Source organism: Choristoneura fumiferana, chromosome 2 (assembly GCF_025370935.1).
Source record: "Choristoneura fumiferana chromosome 2, NRCan_CFum_1, whole genome shotgun sequence".
In the NCBI taxonomy this organism is placed as follows: domain Eukaryota; kingdom Metazoa; phylum Arthropoda; class Insecta; order Lepidoptera; family Tortricidae; genus Choristoneura; species Choristoneura fumiferana.
The window spans coordinates 16,664,886-16,686,979 of NC_133473.1; the positions used below are offsets into that span (position 1 = coordinate 16,664,886).

At 37.2% G+C, this 22,094-nt stretch overlaps 1 protein-coding gene across 1 annotated transcript in view; it reads left to right on the plus strand.

Moving 5' to 3' along the window:
* The window catches only part of Tmtc3 (Transmembrane O-mannosyltransferase targeting cadherins 3), a 151,998-nt gene that overhangs the window by 107,371 nt on the left and 22,533 nt on the right, over positions 1–22,094 (plus strand). Inside the window, exon 3 of the mRNA XM_074110756.1 lies at positions 20,841–20,922. Coding sequence (XP_073966857.1) covers positions 20,841–20,922 — 82 coding nt within the window. The remainder of the gene's footprint in view (positions 1–20,840; positions 20,923–22,094) is intronic.

The window sequence follows — 22,094 nt, forward strand, 5'->3', positions numbered from 1 at the left end:
CTAATCAAAAGCACTTCGTATTATCAGTTCACTTTCCCCAAAACTACAACCACGCGTCGCTGTTATATGTTATCATACCTCTACGCGGTCCTGATAAAATGGGTATTGAGAAACGGATGGATGGCCAGACAAACATACAGACTGAAAACACATTAATTCTATAAGGGTTTCGGTCCACTGAGGTACAGAACTCTAATTATTTTCGTCTTTGCCAATAATTTACGATACTCAAAATGATGATACTTTTAAATTAAAACTATGTACATAAAACTATCCTAGACTTAAAAAATAATAATAAATTAAATTAAATTAAAAAAATGACCAATTGCGAGTCGGACTCGCGCACGAAGGGTTCCGTACCATTATCTATACAAAATTAGACATTAGCAAAAAAAACACGTTTGTTGTATGGGAGCCCGCTTAAACATTTTTTTTAATTTTTTTAATTTTAAAGTGAATATACAGGGTGTCTCTGACCATGCGGCTTTAAATTCAAGGTTCCACTCTACTCGCGAAACTAAGCTACTTTTGTTTTGTAACATTTTCAAAAACTTAAATTTAGATCATTAAAACTAAAACAAATTACTCGAAGTAACCCTCCTTAGGCAAGGTCCCGAAGACTAATTATAAAAATTGGGTTTGACGTCATTTATTGAGGCCCCAAAAAAACAGAAATAATACTAGTTAAATAGAACTATTTTGCTATTATCCTTCGAACACAGTGTGTTTGTTATTACAATTTTAATAATAAACGACCTTATTACAAAAAAGGAAAGCATCAAAGAAGACAAAGCCAAAAAGCTGCCTAACCCAAATTGAATAGCCTTTTATTCCCAGGCAAAAACGTCTAGCAAACAGCCTTAAAATATTATCATTTGAGGAAAATAATAGTAAAAGTTCGTCCCAGTGCAAATCTGGCTCACACGCCGTGGGTTCAGTGCGTACCTACTGGCAATATTACCGCGTCGTTTTTGACCTAAGACTTCTTACAGGTTCTCCGTGAATCTAAAAAAGGGGAAACTAAGTTCTATTTTACTCATATTGTCATCATATCTTTAAAATCTTCGCGACCCTACCTCAAACCCTACCTAGCACAGTTTACAAATCTTTTTATTAATGCTCTAATTTTCTCTCCAAAAGTTATCACTTTTTATTTTGCTAACAAATCATTTACACGTACTCGTATTCGGATCACAAGAATTCATATGTAGAGGTACCTACCTTACCTATACCAAATGTTTAAGTAAACACAATACAACTTAAATTGTCCAGTAGATTCGGAACAATTTAACTGTGACAGACGGTGCAGACAAACGAAAAAATCTTAAGGATTCAGGTTTTCTTCTTCCGTATAAGGAACTCTAAAACATTAGAAAATTAAACGTTTTTATCTTCATTTAGATTTTATGTTTCTTGTACAACCGTCCATGAAAGTCAAAGAATATTTTTCTTCATAAAATCAAACTAAATGAGCGACTACTCGTATTTTCCTTTGTGTAAAGTACTAAAAACACTTAGCGAAAATAAATGAAATAACTGCCTACTTGGTTAATTCTTGTTTGACATAGAACGACATACGATCGAATAAAAGATTTTTTGATTTAACTCCATACACGAAGCTGCATCAATTACTCCTACAACCAGCACTGTATTGGCTCTGTGCACGACAGCAGCGCCACCTAGCGACCGCAACTTTTTTGGCTCTGATGCTCTGACGTTTTGAAATTTCATCGCGACATTGTGACAAAAATCAAACCTATAACGTATTAATTTATTATACAAAATTACTGTGATACCGTGATTTGGGTGGAAAAAAGGTAGTGAATTCATTTTTGGTCATTGAAACTAAATGAGGTAAGTAAAATGTATTTAAAAAAGTGTGTTTTATTTTCGTTATGTCAGGGTTTGTTTACTTCATGTTTAGTTGTAGGTACTTTTACTGTAAAACGAAAAGATAAAGCTATCTTATTGGTTTCTTTGATAGTAAAATTATATAATTGTTCTTATATCGCTAATAATAAATTAAATATCGTTTTCAGATCAAAATGAGTATCATTTTGAAGACCGGTTTTGTGACTATCACTCAATATAACATTTTAACCACAAACCGTTTCATAAGGAAAATTGTTGCTGGACATGTCCGAGATGTAGAGGAATTAAGAACAAAACAGTGTCAGTGTTCAATAATTCAAGCTCGCATCATAACACAAATATCTGTTACTAAAATTAGGTAAGTAGTTAAAGTCTGTACACATTGCTTTGTTAATGACAGATTCATATGAGTATGACAAATTGCAGAGCCTAGATTATTTCTTCTTTTGGCCACCATGAGCGCTGCGATAGATTTCATTACCCCCACCTAGTACTTCGCACTCTCCCAAATTCCCAATATAGTACACAAGATGACGTTAATGCAACAACGCAAGCTTTGGAAAGTGTCCAATATTTACCATTGTTTACGACGCCTGGATATAGCTAGACCCCAACTTCATCAACCCTACTGCCTGCCTAATCTTACTAATCTTATAAATGAAAAAGTTTTAAAATGAATACGGAATGTGTTAGCATAAACACAGACTTTCGTCGATTGTTCAAATACGAATCATTAAGATGATTTATCACAAAATCCGCAACGAAAGCCCATTGGAACGTTTATAGAGGTACAGTCCCGCGAGAACATTGACCTTCCCTCTTTCCTGTACAGTCAAAGGCAAAGATATCGACACGGCCAAAGTTGCAAAAAATATTTATACACGGCCTTAATTTTAAATGCATAAAGCCGTGTATACATATTTTTGTAACTTTGGCCGTGTCGATATCTTTGCCTTTGACTGTACAGGAAAGAGGGAAGGTCAATGTTCTCGCGGCCGATCACCCACAAGACGGACAGACCTCATTATATCATATCAAGTGTTCCTTCACTGAATACGACAAATAGAGAGAGATGGAGAATCATCGCAAAAGCTGCAACTAATCTGGTGATTACACGATTCATGATCAAAACCAGTCTGCTGGAGCATTATGACTAGGAAGAAAGATTTCAGCAAATGGGAGGGGATTTCAGCGCGATTGATTCTAAGAGCGTGTACATGTGTTGATAAATTTTATGTGACGGATGAATATCATACCGTCTTTGTTTGTTCGGAAAAAAATCTAAGATATCTTGAATATCAGCATTTTGTTAATAGTTTCCTTCCCTATTTTATTTCAACTAAGTATATTATCTAAATCCGAGACAAAACGCATAAATCTGACATATATATCTTGCAATGCATCAGTCCATTTTCAGGACGACTAACGTTCTGGCGACGATCCAGCTATGTACGGCTCAAATATTCTGTTATGAAATGCAATATACCGTCAAATCGCAATGAGAATGGTGTTATTAATTAGCTGGTATTTAGAATTCGTTTTGCGATCCGGCGACGACGATGATTTTCGCCAAAATGTTTGTGTCACCCATTTGGAGTTTTAGCAATTAGCTAACAACTTCGCCACACAAAGCTATCTAATTTCGCCCTGTTAATATATGTATTTTAATTATTCCTTAAAGGGCAACACACACAGAAAGCGTGCGCGGGTCGGGTCGTGTCCGCCGCGTGAGCCGCGCGGTTCGTTGTATTCACACAGAGAGCGGGTCGGACCCGCGACGGGCCCGCGGCGGCTATCAATGTTGCCAGTTTAGTGACTTAGTCCCTAGAAGTGACGACTTTTGCTTAAATCTTAGCGGCCGCAAAAAAGTTTTGACGACAGAAATGGTTTAGGTATCTGGCGACTTTTGGAGTACAAATTAAAACAGTTCTAGAACCAATAATAGATACGACATTTTTGTCAACTCGACACAGAATTATACAGTGCCGCGAGATATATGTGGAAAACGACAAACGCGCTTGCGCACCAAGGTCAAACTTTATTTACTTAATTAAATTCAATTTATGTAATGATGGGCGATGGATGAAATTTTTAAAAGTGGCTGGTTTTTTTTATAGACAGGAATAAGCTTATACTAGTCAATGGAAAAAATAACAGATTTTCCGTAGTACCTACCAATTAATTAAAAAAATAAAATAAATAAATTTTATTCTCGCCTAAATGAACTAGCTACTGCGCATGAATACGGTTTTTAGGGTTCCGTAGCCAAAATGGCAAAAACGGAACCCTTATAGTTTCGCCATGTCTGTCTGTCAGTCTGTCTGTCCGTCCGCGGCTTTGCTCAGGGACTATCAATGCTTCAAAGCTGTAATTTTACATAGGCATACTTACTATGAAAACTATCCCAACAGAATGGTACAATGAAAAATTAAAAAAAAATTTTTTTGGGTACCTCCCATAGAAAAAAACCCTTACTTTAGTAAGGGTTTTTTTTGTTCTCATCCAACCCCATAGTGTAGGGTCTTTTAAATTAAAAGCATTAGGGGGTTACTAAGACGATTTTCGATTCAGTATTTTTTTTGCGAAATATTCAAATTTAAAGTAAACATTTTAATTAAAAACGAGTTTTAGGGATTTTTAACTTAAGCTTTAGGGATAAATATTTTTGAGAGTTGGTAACACTGCGCTCGGCTCGCGCTGTTTGTGACGACGGGCGACGGGCGCGGGCCCGCGCACGACCCGCGCCCGCGCCCGCGTTCTGTGTGAAGGCGTCTATATACCGCCATGCAAATACGCCCGTCGCGGGCCCGCGCACGACCCGCGCCCGCTCTCTGTGTGTGTTGCCCTTAAGTGTTACGAATATATTTCTGAACTTAATGATGACTTCTATATTCAATGTCAAAAGTACCTCGACGTTTCGACCATATTGCAGAGGCCATGGCCACGAGTTGAGTCAATCATTAAGTTCCCAAATATATTAGTTATGAGTAAGAATCGCGCAAGTTAAAAGCATTATGTTATATTTATATTATATTTTAACTGTTGTTTAACAACCTACTATATAACCAATTGGAAAATTATCTGTCATATCAATACATAATACATATAAATAGGTAGGTACATAACAAAATTTGCAAGCGAAGGCTGTACGTTCAATCCCATTCAGAAGATGAAGTTAAAATTTCAACCGCAGAATAAAAAGGACATAGGTAGACGAAACAAGCCTTTACGATTTAAAAGTTATTCCAAGATTTGAATTTTTAGTTTTAAACAAGAAGATATTTTTCTTAGGCAAACTTTTACGGACCATTGTTAACCATATTCATATTCATTTATTCATTGTATAGTCATGTACATAATAATATAATATAACTAGGTACCTAGTTAATTGCTAACCCAGGGTTAAGTAGTGTCAAAATGTATGAAACTGTCATCCCTTACTTAAAGTTAATTATTTAATTTTTAATGCAGGGCACAAGCCTTTCGAAATGAGATGGCTTGGACCGCACTTCCCGCGCGTGCCCAGTGCGGTTTGGGAACTTCATACACATGTGTGCAGGTTTCCTCTATTTTTCTTTCTTCTTCTTCTCTTTTAAAATATGGCTGTTCTGTCCTAATTAATAGGACAATTTCGCCAGTGTCGAGGTAAACTCTCTTTGAGAGGGACGTTGTACGGTGATTGTAGTTTTTGCAACTTGATAGTAAAATTCCAGACCCCACGTGGAGACCACTTGCGCATTAAAAAATGTTAGACACGAGAGCAATATAGAATTTTGGGATCACTGTTCACTGTTAAGGTTAATCGCCGTATAAAACACTATCAAAATTATACTTCAACTAGCCAAAGAAACAGAACTAGCAAAATTAGATATTGTCTACATCCGCCATCTTCGAATGCTACAAATCGAATCTCCTATTTTTCTTTCGAACTAGAAATTGCAAATGTCAAAGCCATAATATGTCAAACTAATAACCTATCATAACTTTTTAAATATAAATTTTGCCGTCAGTGTGATATGAAAATCAACTCAATGTCTATCTAGATCGGTACGTAATAACAACTTTACAGTTGTTGTTGGACTCTTTATTTACAAGTAAACGCTTAGCTGTCATTTTGACGTTTGTCTCCAAAAAACAAAATATGAATAATTTATTGAATCAGGCGTTATTTAGCGGAGGTCCATATAATAATTACTTTACTAAATACTCAATAGCTGTGATTATTTAAATTTCTGAATAAAAAAGCTATGCACAGCGAAATAATTAGACATAATAGTAGTTTTATTTAAAGGTATCGTTATTAGGTTCATGCTTATTGTTGGCAGAAAAAAACAGCCATTTGTTAAAGAACTTCTTTTTTTTTTAACAAGACAAAGCACTCAATGATTAATAATTTATTGCTTCTGTATTCATGCTTGTATTTTCTCTTTGTGGCAATCGATAAATCTTTACTAGTATTTTTTTTTAGTTATCTATTTTTGGAAAGCAACAATGAAATTTCAAAAAAAAGGTAAACGTAACAGGCTTTCTCGAATGCCCTAAGTTTTTCATAGCCTTAATATCATAAAGCCCTTAATTGCTGTCCCTTTGTCTCATCTCCGCATGCGAGTAATAAATTACGTTTACTAATTAATTTACTCATAACGGCGGCGTATCGTCGATGCGAAATAATTAAGCCATTCGTTAATTAAAAGTCGCTTCGTTGTGCCGCTATCCATTGCCAGTTTTGCTGGGTAATGGTTAAGCCTTAATGCGATCTTCGTGTCATATTCTCTTATTATCCCTAGGGGTATTTTATTATTTTTTATAATATCCTCTAGGGTATCGGAGGAATTATAACAAGCTACCACAGAACTCTATTGCAGGGTTTCTCAAAGTGGGGTACGCGAACCCCTAGGGGTTCGCTATTCGACGGTAGGGGGTTCGCGACAAGGTTTACGTGATGGTGGCTGCAAGACTGGCAAGAGGATTAAGATTGGTTTTTGGAGTCTTTTTGTGTTTTTTATTTCAACTCCAAAGTTACTTATTTGTTGTCGTTTGTTTCAGTTTGTATTTTCGTTGGCAAGACGATTCTTACCTATATTTGTTACCTTTTATTGAAATAATTAATAAATAATATAGGTACATTATATTATGATGATGATTGAAATAAAAATAACCTTAGTTTCTCCAACAGTCAATTTTATTACTTTCTTTGGGGGGGGGGGGCAGGTAGGGGTTCGCTGTCGTCTAGAAACTTTAACAGGGGTACGTGAAGCCATAAGTTTGAGAAACCCTGCCCTATTGTATTGAACACCGAACGCAAAACTCATACAAACTCACCTAACCTGCCCCCTAGGGCGAATGGGCATTTATTGTTCAAGCGTGCCCCTTATTAGTCCACAGTTTTGCTTACCATCAGTAGTGATTGTGGTCAAACCCAAGCCTATTTCTGCAAAAACAACTAAGAAATTCGAAAATCGAAGTTCGTGTCCTTCGGTCCCTCTGACACTTATACTATTTAATACGAGAGCTAGAGGGACGGTACGATACGAACTACAATTTTCGAACTTCGTAGTAGGCACTCAGTAGCGCGGAAGAGGCGGCACGCTCGCCTGGGCTACCAGACCCTAGGGGCCTCCAAATGTCCACAAGTTATCTTGATACAGTACTGATTTCCGAACAAAACAAAAAATATGCTTGGTACTAATAATAATTTTTTTTATTCGACTGGATGGCAAACGAGCAAGTGGGTCTCCTGATGGTAAGAGATCACCATCGCCCATAGACACCTGCAACACCAGGGGGATAGCAGATGCGTTGCCAACCTAGAGGCCTAAGATGGGATACCTCAAGTGCCAGTAATTTCACCGGCTGTCTTACTCTCCACGCCGAAACACTACAGTGCAAGCACTGGTGCTTCATGGCAGGATTAGCAAGCAAGATGGTGGTAGCAATCCGGGCGGACCTTGCACAAGGTCCTACCACCTGCAAAATACTATTACTAGGGGGCATTCACCTTTGCTGGCCCGGGCTTGCGGCCCGACGAGCTTAGTCCGCCATTGCATTTACTACTTTTGTTTAATAAATTGTTACTGCTTGTGTAAGGGAAAGAATACAGTTATTAGGTACATGTCGACCGAAAAGTTGTGTGGGCGAGGCAACCCAGTGAGATATAAATAATGTAAAGGCTGATTCGACAAAAGACGGTCCTATCACTTAAGTAAGTCTAATCAATCAAAATTGTTGACCAGTACACTCGAACCAACTGAATCCTGACCCACTGTGGAACCTTTTCGTAGAAAAAGTCATAGTGACATCGCATTGCTTGACAAGGGAATTTATTATGGCATTTACGGCACTTACTGTGAGAACGTTCTACGGTGAGTCAGAAATCAAATACGCATTGAAAGTAAAAAATTCTTATTTTGCCGTCATTCAAAATTGTTAAAAAGTGAAAAAACAATCACGGTTAACTTCAATAAGATTTATTCAGTAAAATTATCTATAATACAAATACTTAAAAAAAAAAACAAAGACATTGAGGAGGAACCCACAATTAAATACGTACATAGCCACCTTAGACATTACTTCTCTGCTTTGACAAAATACTTGCCGAGTTGCATCAGAAACAAAGTTGATAAATTCGGCGTAGCACAGAGCTACGCTTGACGTGCTACGCCGTAGCTATATGCTACGCCAATCTTGCTATACTACGGCAGCTCGCTTGCGGTGCGGCAGTAGTTAGTTCACAAAATATTCCTTGAGAAGTTATGCTATTATAAAGATAAGACTTTACCCATAGCTTCGCACGCGTAATCCATAAATCTGGCGGGTGACACTATTTACCGGCCCGGATAATACCGACATGGAAATACCTACGCGATATTTCGTGTACAGTCAAGTGCAAAAATAAGTATCTATTCGAACCATTCAAAAATATGTTACTACGGCCTGAATGCCTCGGAATAAGAGTCTGTGGTACTTATTTTCGAAACTTTGAATAAGTTCATATTTTTAACCGACTTCAAAAAAGGAGGTTCTATTTTCCAATGTTTGTCTTTTTTTATGCATGTTCACTGATTACTCAGTCAATTGTGGACCGATTTTCAAAATTATTTTTTTAATCGAAAGGGTGAGGTGGTCCCATTGTCACCAGGTCAAGATCTGATAATGGGATTCTAGGGAAATCGAGGGCAAACCTCAAATTTTATAGGCACACATATGGCGATTTAGGCATTTTTAGCATTAAGATGAGCGTTTACATTCAGAAAGTATCATTTGGTAACCTGGACCTGATGAAAAAGACCGTGATGACCAATGGAACTCATCAAAGCTAAGTAATGCTCGCTCGTCTATAAACGATCAAGATTAATATACCTAGATAAGCGACTAAAAAGAAGCTTTAAGTTGATGATCTGAAGCCAGAAGGTAGGCAACGGAACTCTGCTGGCTCGTGCTGAGGCACCGACTTCGAGCTGGTACGTACCTAGAAAAATATTTTCAAGGGTTTTGTAGTCGGTTCCATTTTTTGTTATTTTATTTTTATTTTTTTGAAGTCGGTTTTACTTTTTTGTTAATTACACTTGACTGTACAAGTGTACATGCTCGTAGAAACTCGTGTCAGTTTGACACCCGTTCTGGCAGTTGAATTGACATTCAGGGAGTTTTATAAATTCTTATGAGAATTCCCAAAATTACATCGTGATTTATATTGGCCTTGGGCTTGCATTAAAAACGGGTGGGTGGTTCTTTAAAAATACTACAGCAAATCGTACTGACGCGTAGTTATATTTTAAAAAACACTTTTAATCACGTGTTTTATTACAAGCATTTTAATTAACAAAAGATACCTCGGAGCTTCCAGTGATCGATCGATAATTCCAAGAAATATTATCTTCACAAATAAACAGCAATATAACAAACTTTACTAAGGAATCCCGTTTTATATTTCGAGACAAAAACCTCTAATTAACTTAGTATTACGTCAAAACGCTCGTGTCACAGCAGAAGTGGGACAGTAGTTCAACTTTTTACTTCACATCGTAGGCACGTAACTAGCTGTTAAGAGCCAACTCGAAGCTTGTCGCGACACTTGAACATTATGGAACATTTAACGAGTCGTTACGCCGCCAACTTCGGAACTACGCAGTTACAGCAAATTCCACTATTGCTATGAATTTACCGACTTACTAGCATAACTTTACTGTGATTTTTGGTGGTACAGGATGTTGATTGCTTCGTTAAGTATAGCAAAGATTAAGTATATTCAACAAATGTGCGCTATCTTAGCGTTAATATTCTAATTCGCACGAATGACACGATTGGCACACATGCTCTTTTTGAGTGCATTTTTTATTAAAAAAATAAATCTATCTAGATATAATAGCCCTTATAGCGCCCGTCTTGGGACATAGGCCTCCTCTCTACTTTTCCAGTCTTGCCTATCCACTGCCACACGCGTCCAGTTTACGCCAGCTTGTTGCAGGATATCGTCAAATAAATAAATTAAAAATGGGTAAATTTTCCTATTCCGTGGATATTTCTAAAAACTCCTTCGTGCATGATTGTGATACTTAAGTAGGTAATTTGTTTGCCAAAAGTCAAATGTAACTGCAACGGTTTAATTTATGCGTTGTCAGTCAGTTAGTGACGGTAACAGTTATTTATAGGTAGATTACCTACATAGATTAACGATAACATATTTACAGTTTGATCAGAGAAAAAACAAATCGTAAAGTTAAAATGCATTTATGTTTGGTCTCTAAATAATAAAAATAATGATCTTGCCTATTTACGTGTCATTGGTGGGTTGAGACCTTATTATAGACTAAGGGAGCTTGGCATGTAATTCCTTTGTAGGCCACACACATACCTACACACCATTGAATAAGTTAACACGTTCGGCCCTAGTGACACAACGTCTGTGACTTTTTAGTTCTTACTTCTATGCGATGTCACGTACTTGTGACTGCTGTGGAATATGCGCTATGCCTAGGGTAAGAGCTTAGTGTATCGCATTGGGCTGCGGTAATTCTGCTAAGCTCTTACGCTATGCCAGCCTTTAGGAAAAAATTGCCTCTAAAACACAACGTGGTAGACCCGGATAACTCGCGTCTTAAAGGGGGTTTGTATGAGTGAGTCTCACGGTAGTTTCATGTTTAAAGTATAAACTGTTCAAAATGGGGTCTCTCTAGGCCAGATTTCGTGCTACGTCGGTCCTCGCTCGCGGCGTCCGTCGGCCCTTTGACAGCATCGTAAATTTTTAATATACATTAAAACCATAATTTATTCAAGTTCAAAGCTCAAAGACTCCTAAATCTATATAAATATTAGGATAGTTAATAGCAAAAAGCTTTTTTGTAATTGAAAGACCACAAGTCAAAGCGGATAATTATAAATATGTAGATAGTTTTAAATGATAACAAAACAGATAACTCAAGTCTGAAATCGAGTTTAGCTTGACATGTAAATAAATAAATATCATGGGACACTTGACACCAATTGTCCTATTCCCAAACTAAGCAAATCTTGTACCTACTCTGAATACTAGGCAACGGATAAACATACTTATATAGATAAATACATACTTAAATACATATTAAACATCCAAGACCCGAGAACAAACATTCGTGTTATTCACACAAATCTCTGCCCCGGCGGGGAATGGAACTCAGGACCTCAAGCTTTGTAGTCAGGTTCTCTAACCACTTGGCCATCCGGTCGTTTCGGGCAAATCCGTAAGCCTTTTTCTGGGATCAACGCGACTCGGCGGCTGCTGCAACACGCGCACTGCGCGCCACCGCCCTGCTCACGCTACTACCCGACGAAACTAATACCGGCGTAAAACTACCCGCGTTTTCATCGTGATTTTTGTTATAATTTTCATGATGCAGCACGAGTATTTAACACAGTTTTCGAACCGTAAATAATACATAATAATAATGTATTATGGTGTAGATAATTATTGATTAATTTGCTGTTGCCCATGACTCTGTCTGCGAATGAATTTATCAGTATCCCGCTTTTATTGAGATAAAACGGCAGTTCAAAGTCCCTCCATTTTAAAGTAGGTACCATGTATTTTATTCATCGTAGTTGGTCCAATTTCAACTTTTATTAAAATTTGTCAATCCGTTGTAGTAAGAAGGGGTCACTTTAACTACTTACATACACAAACTTAGCAATTACGTCTACCCACAAAAAATCACGAATCGTTATAAAAGGTTAAATTTGTTATAGTTTTAGTTTTTACCTACTTTCAAAATCAATTCAACCAATCAATTCAGTAAATTTAAGAACGATCAACTGTTTGTCCAATTCATGTGACTTTATTAATAAAATTCACAACGTAAACACTTACTTAATTTTACTTTGATTTTACAACAAAATTAATATAATCCGAGGAGGGATTTAATCCCGGCTACCCAAATTGCTACAACTACTTTAATTTATAATTGAGAATTGCTAAACATTAAAACATTTAAGATGTAAAATTTCGTGAAGACTGGTATGTGTGCTTATTCATCAAGCAAGACTAAACAAATATACAAAGAAACATATTTTTACCCATATAACATTAGTTTGAATTCGGATTAGGATATTATAGTCCTAATAATCTATGCATACAATAAATAATATATTTAGATGATAGGCAACTAGTGATATTAACCGCAGAACTCGCTGAACTATGCCCAAAGTTGTAAAACCTATTGATCCTAGCTTACCTTTATAATATGTAGATGTTTCCAGAATCTGACCAAAAACATAATAGTATAAAGTAGGTACGCTACCCTAGTACTCCTGAGACACAAAAAGCAGTTGTGTCTGTAAATCCGTCCACGTTTTGAGTACGAGTAAATTCACTATTAAAAGTATAGGTAACTTCGCATTTTCATGATGCGAACTTTAAAGATCCGTATTTAATTTCTTTCAATGAGTCCACAAAAGCTTGTACTATGGGTACTAGCCAACGGATAGGTAAACGTACCGACTTACTGGTATATAAATAAATACAGCTTACAACGTCCAAATCCTGAGAGCAAACATTCATATTTTTCATACAATCTGCCTTGACCGGGGATCGAACCCGGTCGTAATCAGATTCTCTAACCATTCAGCTATCCGGTCATCAATAGCATCATTTGTAGCATAAGTAACTGGGCGACCGAGCTTTGCTCGGCCTAAAACTCGATAATAAGCGTTTTCCCAGAGATAAGACCAAGCTAGATCGATTTGTCATCCCCGAAAACCCACATACCAAATTTCATCGAAATCGTTTCTGAGATCCCCGAAATATACACACATATATACAAGAATTCTAACAACGAAAACTTTCGTTTTGCGAGCTCCAAAATGTTCTTTGGCCGGATTTTTGTAATTTTCTAAGAGAGAAAACGGCCAGCGTACTTGCCATCCGCGCATATTTATTTTATCCTACAAACGAAGCTGGGAATTGGTTTGATGGATTTTTTAATGAATGGGCTGTCGTAGTCATGAAGGTTTAAGCCTGAAATTGTAACGCGTTTTTTTTTGGTGAAGGATATTTTATGAAGTACTAGCTGTTGCCTCCGCTTTGTCTGCAAATAGTTCATTCATCATCATCACGTACCCATGGTAACTAGGTATACATTTTTCCGGGATAAAACTATCCTATGTCCTTCTCAGTCTCAAACTATACCTTACCAAATTCCATCGCCATACATGTTCAATTTTCTCTTTTAGTTAATGGAAATCAATTAACGTTAACGTATGATGGAGTCACCCAGATGGTGACTGAGTTATACTGATTAATGATTATACCTACTGATTAATGAGTCTCATTAATTGAGTGTTAATGAGCTGGCCGCAAAAATTCTAATATATTTTACATTTAATAGTTTTTATTGCTTTATGCTTAATCTTGCCTTAAAATTATACCAATACAATGCAAGAAACTGTATTGAAATTGGTTTACTAAGTTTTAAGAAAAAAATAACAGACGTACAAACATACAATTTCTTACCACTTACAGGTCTTCTACGTTCCGTAGTGTGTAAAAATATAATAATAATGAACTCTAGCTGAAACAGATAACTTGTTATCAGGACCCCTGAATAACAAGTCATCGCAGGACAGCGGAGAAGGGCTCATTACGCCGCAACTCGTAAACATACTACCTATAAATGTTTTTTCGCTAACTTCTCAAGAGATTTCGCTAGTCTTGCAAAAAGTCGCTAACGAGTGCCTTAATTCCGAGCGAAGTCGGTCGTCGAGCACCTTGCGGAGTTAGTCTCGATTAGCCGTGTGGCGCGAGCGACTGGCGATCGAGGTAGTAGTTGACTACAGTCAAATACAAAGATATCGATACGGCCAAAGTTACAAAAATGTATGTACGAGTTTATGGGCTTAGCATTGAGGTTGTGTATACATATTTTTGCAACTTTGGCCGTATCGTTATCTTTGTAGTTGACTGATACATCCTTGTGTATAGCACAGGCCTTCTCTCAGAATGACACGCCGTGGGCTATAGTTTCCAAGCTGTTAATTAATAGAGTGAAAACCTGAGAAACGTTTTTTTTAGTTACCCAATACGTCGTATCATGCCATGACTGTAATAGGAACGTGTCAGGAACGGAATGTCAAACGCATAGGTACATGACACGCGTCGGCGATGGTTAGTTAGGAAACGTGCTAGTGGGCATACTTAACATACTTTCCAATACAAAGAATATAATTTTTGCCTGAGACGTTGCTATTACGGTCATGGTATGATACGGTATAATGGGTCATCATCATCATCATCATCAGCCGGAAGACGTCCACTGCTGAACAAAGGCCCTTAGAACGCCACAATGAACGACAAGTCGCCACTTGAATTCACCGATTTCCCGCAACTCTCACAATGTCGTAAGACCACCTGGTGGGAGGCCTGCCAACGCTTCGTCTTCCGGTTCGTGGTCGCCACTCGAGGACTCGAGGCCTTTTTTGTAATGGGTAGAGACCTTAATTTTACACGCGGCCGCTCGCCGCTCGTACCAACCAACTCGCCGCTCTCAATTAGTTGGTGTTTCAGTTCAGCAGGATCTACGCCTCGTGTCGCCACTCCGCAAACTTGCCCAATTATTGTCACTGGACGCCGTAAACTCCCTGACCTACCGTGTTACATGCATGCCTAGACTATATTGTACCTATAGCGTTATACACGTATACTTGGTTTGGATGGGTATTTAACTAAATGTAAACAAACTGAAGCTACCAAACAAAGTTAAATACTTGTGATGTATACATATCATTTAATAATATTGTAAATCTGTTTTAAAAATATATATATACCTCGTTGAGTTTCTTGCCGGATTCTTCTCAGCATAGGTTTTTCCGAACCGGTGGTAGATTTTTTTTGACATTCATAAGTGCTTGTTATAGCCTTAATTGAATAAAGATATTTTGACTTTGACTTTGACTTCACCATATTTGGTATATTCAAGGATTTTAAACATTTTACTTACCTATCATTGTAATACAAACTAGACTAGTGTATTTCAATACAGAAATGTAAATGTTTAGATAATTTAAGACAAAAACTGACGTTGTTTTGTTTACATTTAGCTACATACCTATCCAAACCAAGTATACATAGGTATTGGTTAATACGTATGTAATGTCAGGTAGGTTTAAGTTGTCTTTTGAAACGGTAACCTTGGGTACGTGTTTTAAATGTTTGTAGTGATACGCGGGGGTAAAGTAGATTATAGGAATTAAAAGTATAGAATTTTGTAATGGAAGAATAAAGCGAGGTTCACATGTCGTGATTGCTGCGCGAAGAATTGTAGTAATAGGTATAGATGTGATTGTCAAAACTGTTTTACTGGAATTTAAATTACTACATAGATAATACAGTTCTGAGGATACAAACTTGGCGAGCAATGATGCGAAAATTAGTTGAAAACATTAATGAAATAATAGAAACAAAATCATTATTCACCATAGCCTTAGTGCCTCTGTAATGTAAATATAAAGGAAATTATACCATAGAAGTGATACAGTTCGAAAAACGAAGTTTTTTTCACTTCACTCAAGTACGAAGGTACTCAAGTTCTTTAATATTGTAGTCCTCAAAAACATCGTCAAATCCAAATCCCCCCCACGGTAAACTACGCCTAAAAGCTGCCTCTAAACACATTAGAAAGGTACTATATCTCAAACTCGTCACATAATAGCAAAAGATAACTTTCAATTAACATTGTTAATCCCAAGTGAGAAGATAAAACAAACTCGAAGCAGATTCAACAAGAAACAAATATACGTTCATGTAATTAAAAACTTTGCAAATTTGTATAAGTAGGGATAAAGCCGTATACTAAGTAACGTAACATAACTTTGCCATTAAGAGTTTATAAGTAGCCCACCGATCAGGCATACTAATTCGCTAAATTTATTATTCAAGCAAGCTAGCGCCCATTTTACTTCGCAGCTTGTACTTCTCTTCATTCAGACATTGTTAAAAGCTACGTACTCGTAGAATAAATATAATTCGCGATATCTCTATCACAACTAAATTAATATTCAAATTTGTCAAAGGCTGCATTGTCGTAGCGATCGAATTCATTGTCCCTTTCTACCCTCACCCTTTACCGTTTAACAGAAAATGGTGTAAGCAAATGTGATTCAGTGTGTGACATAGATAGATAAAAGAGCCTCAGGCACAATATTGTCTATGGCGCTTGTAATGACAATCGCATTCCCCATCTTTTTCTATGATAGTAAAGATTGATAGAAAAAATAGTGCTTGCGTGCGCATGATAGACATTAAATGACCTAGATCATCATCATTCATTTATCTGCGAAATTAATGTACACAATTGATTAAAATATAACGTTTTAAACTTTCGTGATTCTCACTCATAGTCAAAATACCATAAACGGGACTTATCACGCTATTTTTAGTTGCCGAAACGTCGAGGTAAATATTACTCGTGTAAAAATAGCGTGATAAGTCCCGTTTATGGTATTTTGACTATGATTAAAATATATATTGGTTTGTTTGATATAACGCAATTTCAGTGAAGCTGTTATCTGTTATAGTTAATCTACAGATTGGTTATGTTGGGGTTATTTTATAATTACAACATTCCTGTGAAGTTGATTACATTGAGATGGTGTTTGTACAGTCATCTGCATTAATATCTGCCACAGCGAAGTATGGAAAAATATCTGACACCTCCCTCTCCTACTGGCCCGAGTTATAGAATCGTATCAGATAATGACGTCTAAAATACAGGCGAAATATTGCTAGACGGTATTACTTAGTATCGTGAGGTTTTTTTGACGTTACGATTTTGCTTGAGGGCTATCGTTTTCTGTCTTTCTAGATGGCGCCACTGTTGCGTGAGGTTTTCAGTCTGTTATTACAGGCGTGAAAACAAAGTTTAGATTAAAAACATATTTAATACACCTTAAAACCGTACCATAAAAATATCGAGCAACCACAGTGTTGCGTAGTCCCGTTTTGTTCGGAAAAAAGGGAGGACAAAAGTTTCCGAAAGACAAAACTGTCTCAAAACACAGACATTCATTGCCCGGTAATGCAAAATATTTACAAATTTATTCTAATTATAAATAAACCCGCGTAGCTCAACCAAAAACTATAAGATTTGACATTTCGGAGACCTCACGCTACACTAGCGCCTCTTGCGGCGAATTCATACGCGATAACCCTCATTGGCTCATTTAGTTATTAGCCAATTGCAAGCAAGACCCCTCGCGATGCTAACGTCATCTTGCGATATTTCGCCTGTCTTTTAGTCCTCATTAATGCACGCTCTGTTGTGTCAAATATTGGTGTGCTGGTGACTGTCACATGTTTGATAATACTCAAACAATCAACCAGCTTGAAACCCAATGGCAACAACTTCGTATGTAGAATTTTATGTCCTTTTCTCATCCGTTTTATACCGTAGTCATAAATGTCTAGGAGGCACAATTCACGACATAAATTCGCGTATTAAAAACTATTCATTTACGAAACAGCAGGGCTACTACGAAACTCGAAACTCGAAGTTCGTATCGTACCGTCCCTCTCGCTCTCGTATTAAATAGTATAAGTGTCAGAGAGACCGCACGACACGAACTTCTAGTTTCGAGTTTCGTAGTAGCCCTGCAGTGCCACTCATTCGCGGCGTGCGTGCTAATGAAGTTGCAAACTTTGCACATTCAGCCGCGGCTGACCTGGCATAGTTCCTGGCTGTTTAGAAAACAACGGTTTTATTACACGCTTTTTTAACCGGCTATGTTTTGTTTTTTAGTATGTTTGCATCAAATCTTGCAAGTTGATATTCATTATGATTTCGTAGATTGGACGACAAATTTTTGCAGGTGTTAGGACCTTGCGCAAGGTCCGCCCGGATTGCTACCACCATCTTGCTCGCTAATCCTGCCGTGAAGCAGCAGTGCTTGCACTGTTGTGTTTCGGCGTGGAGGGTAAGACGCCGGTGAAATTACTGGCACTTAAGGTATTCCATCTTAGGCCTCCAGGTTGGCAACCCACCCCTGGTGTTGCAGATGTTTATGGGCGGTGGTGATCTCTTACCATCAGGAGACCCACTTGCTCGTTTGCTATCCAGACGAATAAAAAAAAACAAGTACAGTCAACAAATATAATGTAAAATGTAGTAGGTATTGAAAAAACAAGACTTTATGGTTTTATAGAAGGTATCTATTCAAATTGAGCATAATATTTTTTTAGAAAAGCCAATAGTTAAATTGGAAGCAAAAAGAGGAATAACAGTCGTTTTACGTAATTTTTACGTAGAGCCAAATTTTTGCAAAGTCGCAGAAAATCTTTTTATTAAAGAAACTTCCCTTCATCTTCCTGGTCCTTATGGGCCGTGTGGGGATGGATAAATACTAGATAAAAACCAGGACACTTGACACCAATTGACCTAGTCTGAAACTAAGCAAAGCTTGTAAACAGACTTATATAGATAAACTAGCTTTTGGAATTCGGTTATCGCGAGCTGTTCCCTCGGGATCTGGGCATTTTTCCTGGATAAAAAGTAGCCTATGTCACTTTATGGCCCATAAACTATCTCTATGCCAAAAATCACGTCGATCCGACGCTCCTTTTCGACGTGAAAGACGGACAACATACAAACACACATTTTCGCATTTATACCTAATATATATATCGTACTAGCTTTTGCCCACGGCTTCGCCCGCGTGGAATTTGGTTATCAAACGCCGTTCCCTCGGGAACTGTGCATTTTTTCGGGACAAAAAGTAGCCTATGTCACTCACTGGCCTAAAAAAAACTATCTCTATGCCAAAAATCACGTTGATTCGATGCTCCGTTTCGACTTGAAAGACGGACAGACATACAAATACACAAACACATTTCGCATTTATAATATTAATATAGATAAATACATATTAAACATCCAAGACCCGAGAACCCGGGATCTCAAGCTACGTAGTCAGGTTCTGTAACCACTTGGCCATCCGGTCGTCCAAACAACATAATATACTTGCATTGTCATCCTGCTACATAATATACGGTCACTAACGAATTATATCTCAACTTGAATAATACTTGAATTATTAATTTAAAACCCAATCAGACTAGGTGGAGCGATGATCTTCGCAGGTTAGCTGGCAAGAACTGGATGAGACTGGCCGAGGATCGTGCTCAGTGGCGTGCAAATGGAGAGGCCTATGTCCAGCAGTGGACTAAGATAGGCCGATGATGATGATGATGATGATGAATTTAAAAACAACCGAGTTAAAAAAAGCTCACCGTTTCCCGAATTATTTACTGTATTTCAAATTAAATATTTTAAAAACTCGCAGATTGTAATTTGGACGGTCACGAGTATACGCCGTATGCAAAACCGCTCATTTTTAACTGCCAGCATTTTTGCATTTCATTTGTCGAGTCAGGGAAAAAATACATTTTGCTTTAACAACCTATGACGTCATCAGTTCAGGCATAATCTGAGAATGTCATTCTCTTCTTATAATTAAAATTAAGTAAATTGGAAAAGTCAACTGTATTCAAAATTCAAATTGTTTTTAAAACCGTTTTGGAAGGCAATTTTTAGTGTGAACTGTGAACCTTCAATGACCGCTCGATAAGAACAAAAAATAAAGTTAAAAATTTAAGAGAATCTTCATTTGAGAAACTATTTTTTTATGTTGTTTATATAACTAATGACAATGGTGTACGGAACCCTTTGCATACGAATGGACCGGTTGTTAAAGATCTGTCAAGTTCAAACCCATGATTTATTTTAAATACCTACCAATACACTTTTCACTTCTCATGCTCGTAAAGTTCGTGTTTATGCTGTACCTAGGCGACATAAAATGACTTTTTATGCTCTAGTGCATAAAATAAAATCTTCGTCTAAGGCCAAGGAAATCGGGTGTCGACAGCCACAAACAAAAAGTTTCTACGTATTTTTTTAATAATTTTCAATTTATATAAAATTAAAAATCAATCAAAATAAATCAATAGAATAAAAAAAATTGAATTATATAATAATGCATTAAAAATAATTGTTTCCACTGTTGCTATTTCATTTCCTCGCAATCGAAGTGAAAAGCAGAGTGTAAAACTCGAGCATTAAACCCATTTTCCCCTTGACGTGTCTATCCACCCTCGCTGTACCGGCTCGGGTGGCTATATGAACTTCTTGGGTAAAATCGCTCGTTTTATGCTCTTGTTGTACAATCTACCTACAGGCTTTAGCAAAAATAAGATCAGCTGCCAATGAATTGAATATATCTTCGGACTCATGATTTTCCAATGAAATCCAAAATTACCCAAAAAAAGTCGTTGGTCGCACGACGGGCTATTATGATACGAGTACTGTATCCGTATCCCTTCCAAGTACCTAACTCATAACAATGGTCTGACCACTGCACCATAACACCGCACTGATGACTTTGTCTTTAAGCCAAACTACTTAATGGCATGATATTATTCAGCCAGTGACCCAGTTGTGTTGTTGCAGGGTGTGCGCAATGTTCCTGCCGGAGTTCGCTAGTTTCGTCGCCGCCATCTTGTTTGCCGTGCACCCGATACACACCGAGGCGGTAAGTACAAACAAGTGATCTCTAGAACACCCTGTAGAACTGTAAATGGTAAAATCGACGATAAGGGAATTCATGTAGCAGTTTTGTCAAATGTTATGTTAATTAAATAGTTCTTGTTGGGTGTGAGAGTCAGTACCACCTAGTAAATGAATTATGACTAAAGTTTAAAATTATTGGCAAAAGGTTATTATTACTTACTTATTTGACAAAAACATAAGTAAAGACCGTGTCCTAGTTCTTAACTAATTATCCAGCTTGGTAGAGTAAAACTTGTTGTTATACATTCTACCTTAAATAACTACCTACATGTTCGATAGATTTTCAGACATTATATTAATAACTTAAAATTACATTACATGTAATGTTACGCGTGAAAATATATTGTATTTTATTTGTGGTTATGGAAATGAGTAAGTTACAATTTAAACGGATCGGGAAAAACATTTTTTTTTTTTTTTTAGTAACCTAAACAAACACCGTGCGCGTGATTGTATTGCTAGAAATTTCAACTATTATTTTATGGTACTACTCGAACTTATGAGTACGTTTGAACATTTTGACTTCATCACATTGAACGAACATTCTGCAAATAAATTGCAGGTGGATAATATTGCTAACATTCTCTACTTTTTAAGTTGCGGATTGTTGGATTGGTGTATGTATTCTACTACGCCGTATCTAAGTCATTCGGAGCTATCTTATTTGGGACACTCGGATTGGACACATTGGAACGAACTTTGCAGGATTACCGAAGTTGGCGGACCTCTTATGACATACGTCTAGACCGGCCAAAAAGGGCCAAACGCAATACAGAGCGCTAAGAAGAAAGGCTTATCCTTCTGCGGGTGTGGATTATCCTTGAATATACTGAGAGTTTTTTTCTTACAAAGGCCAAAAGTTTCGCTCCATAGTACCTACATCATTGGTACTCGTATTCCTCTCATGACACACCAGAAACTGTCATTGGTGGCGTGAAATATGGAGTTTCATTTAAATTTTTCTGTTTGTATTTGGAAAGTTAGTTGAAAATATTATGTGCGGAATTATCGTGGTCCTGGTTAAATATTTACTTTATGTTTGGGCTTTGAAGGTCACTCATCGGAAAGCTGAGTTGTTACGGGCACGTTTCACCCACGCTACTGTTCCAGAGTCGAACATTAGACGTTGAATTT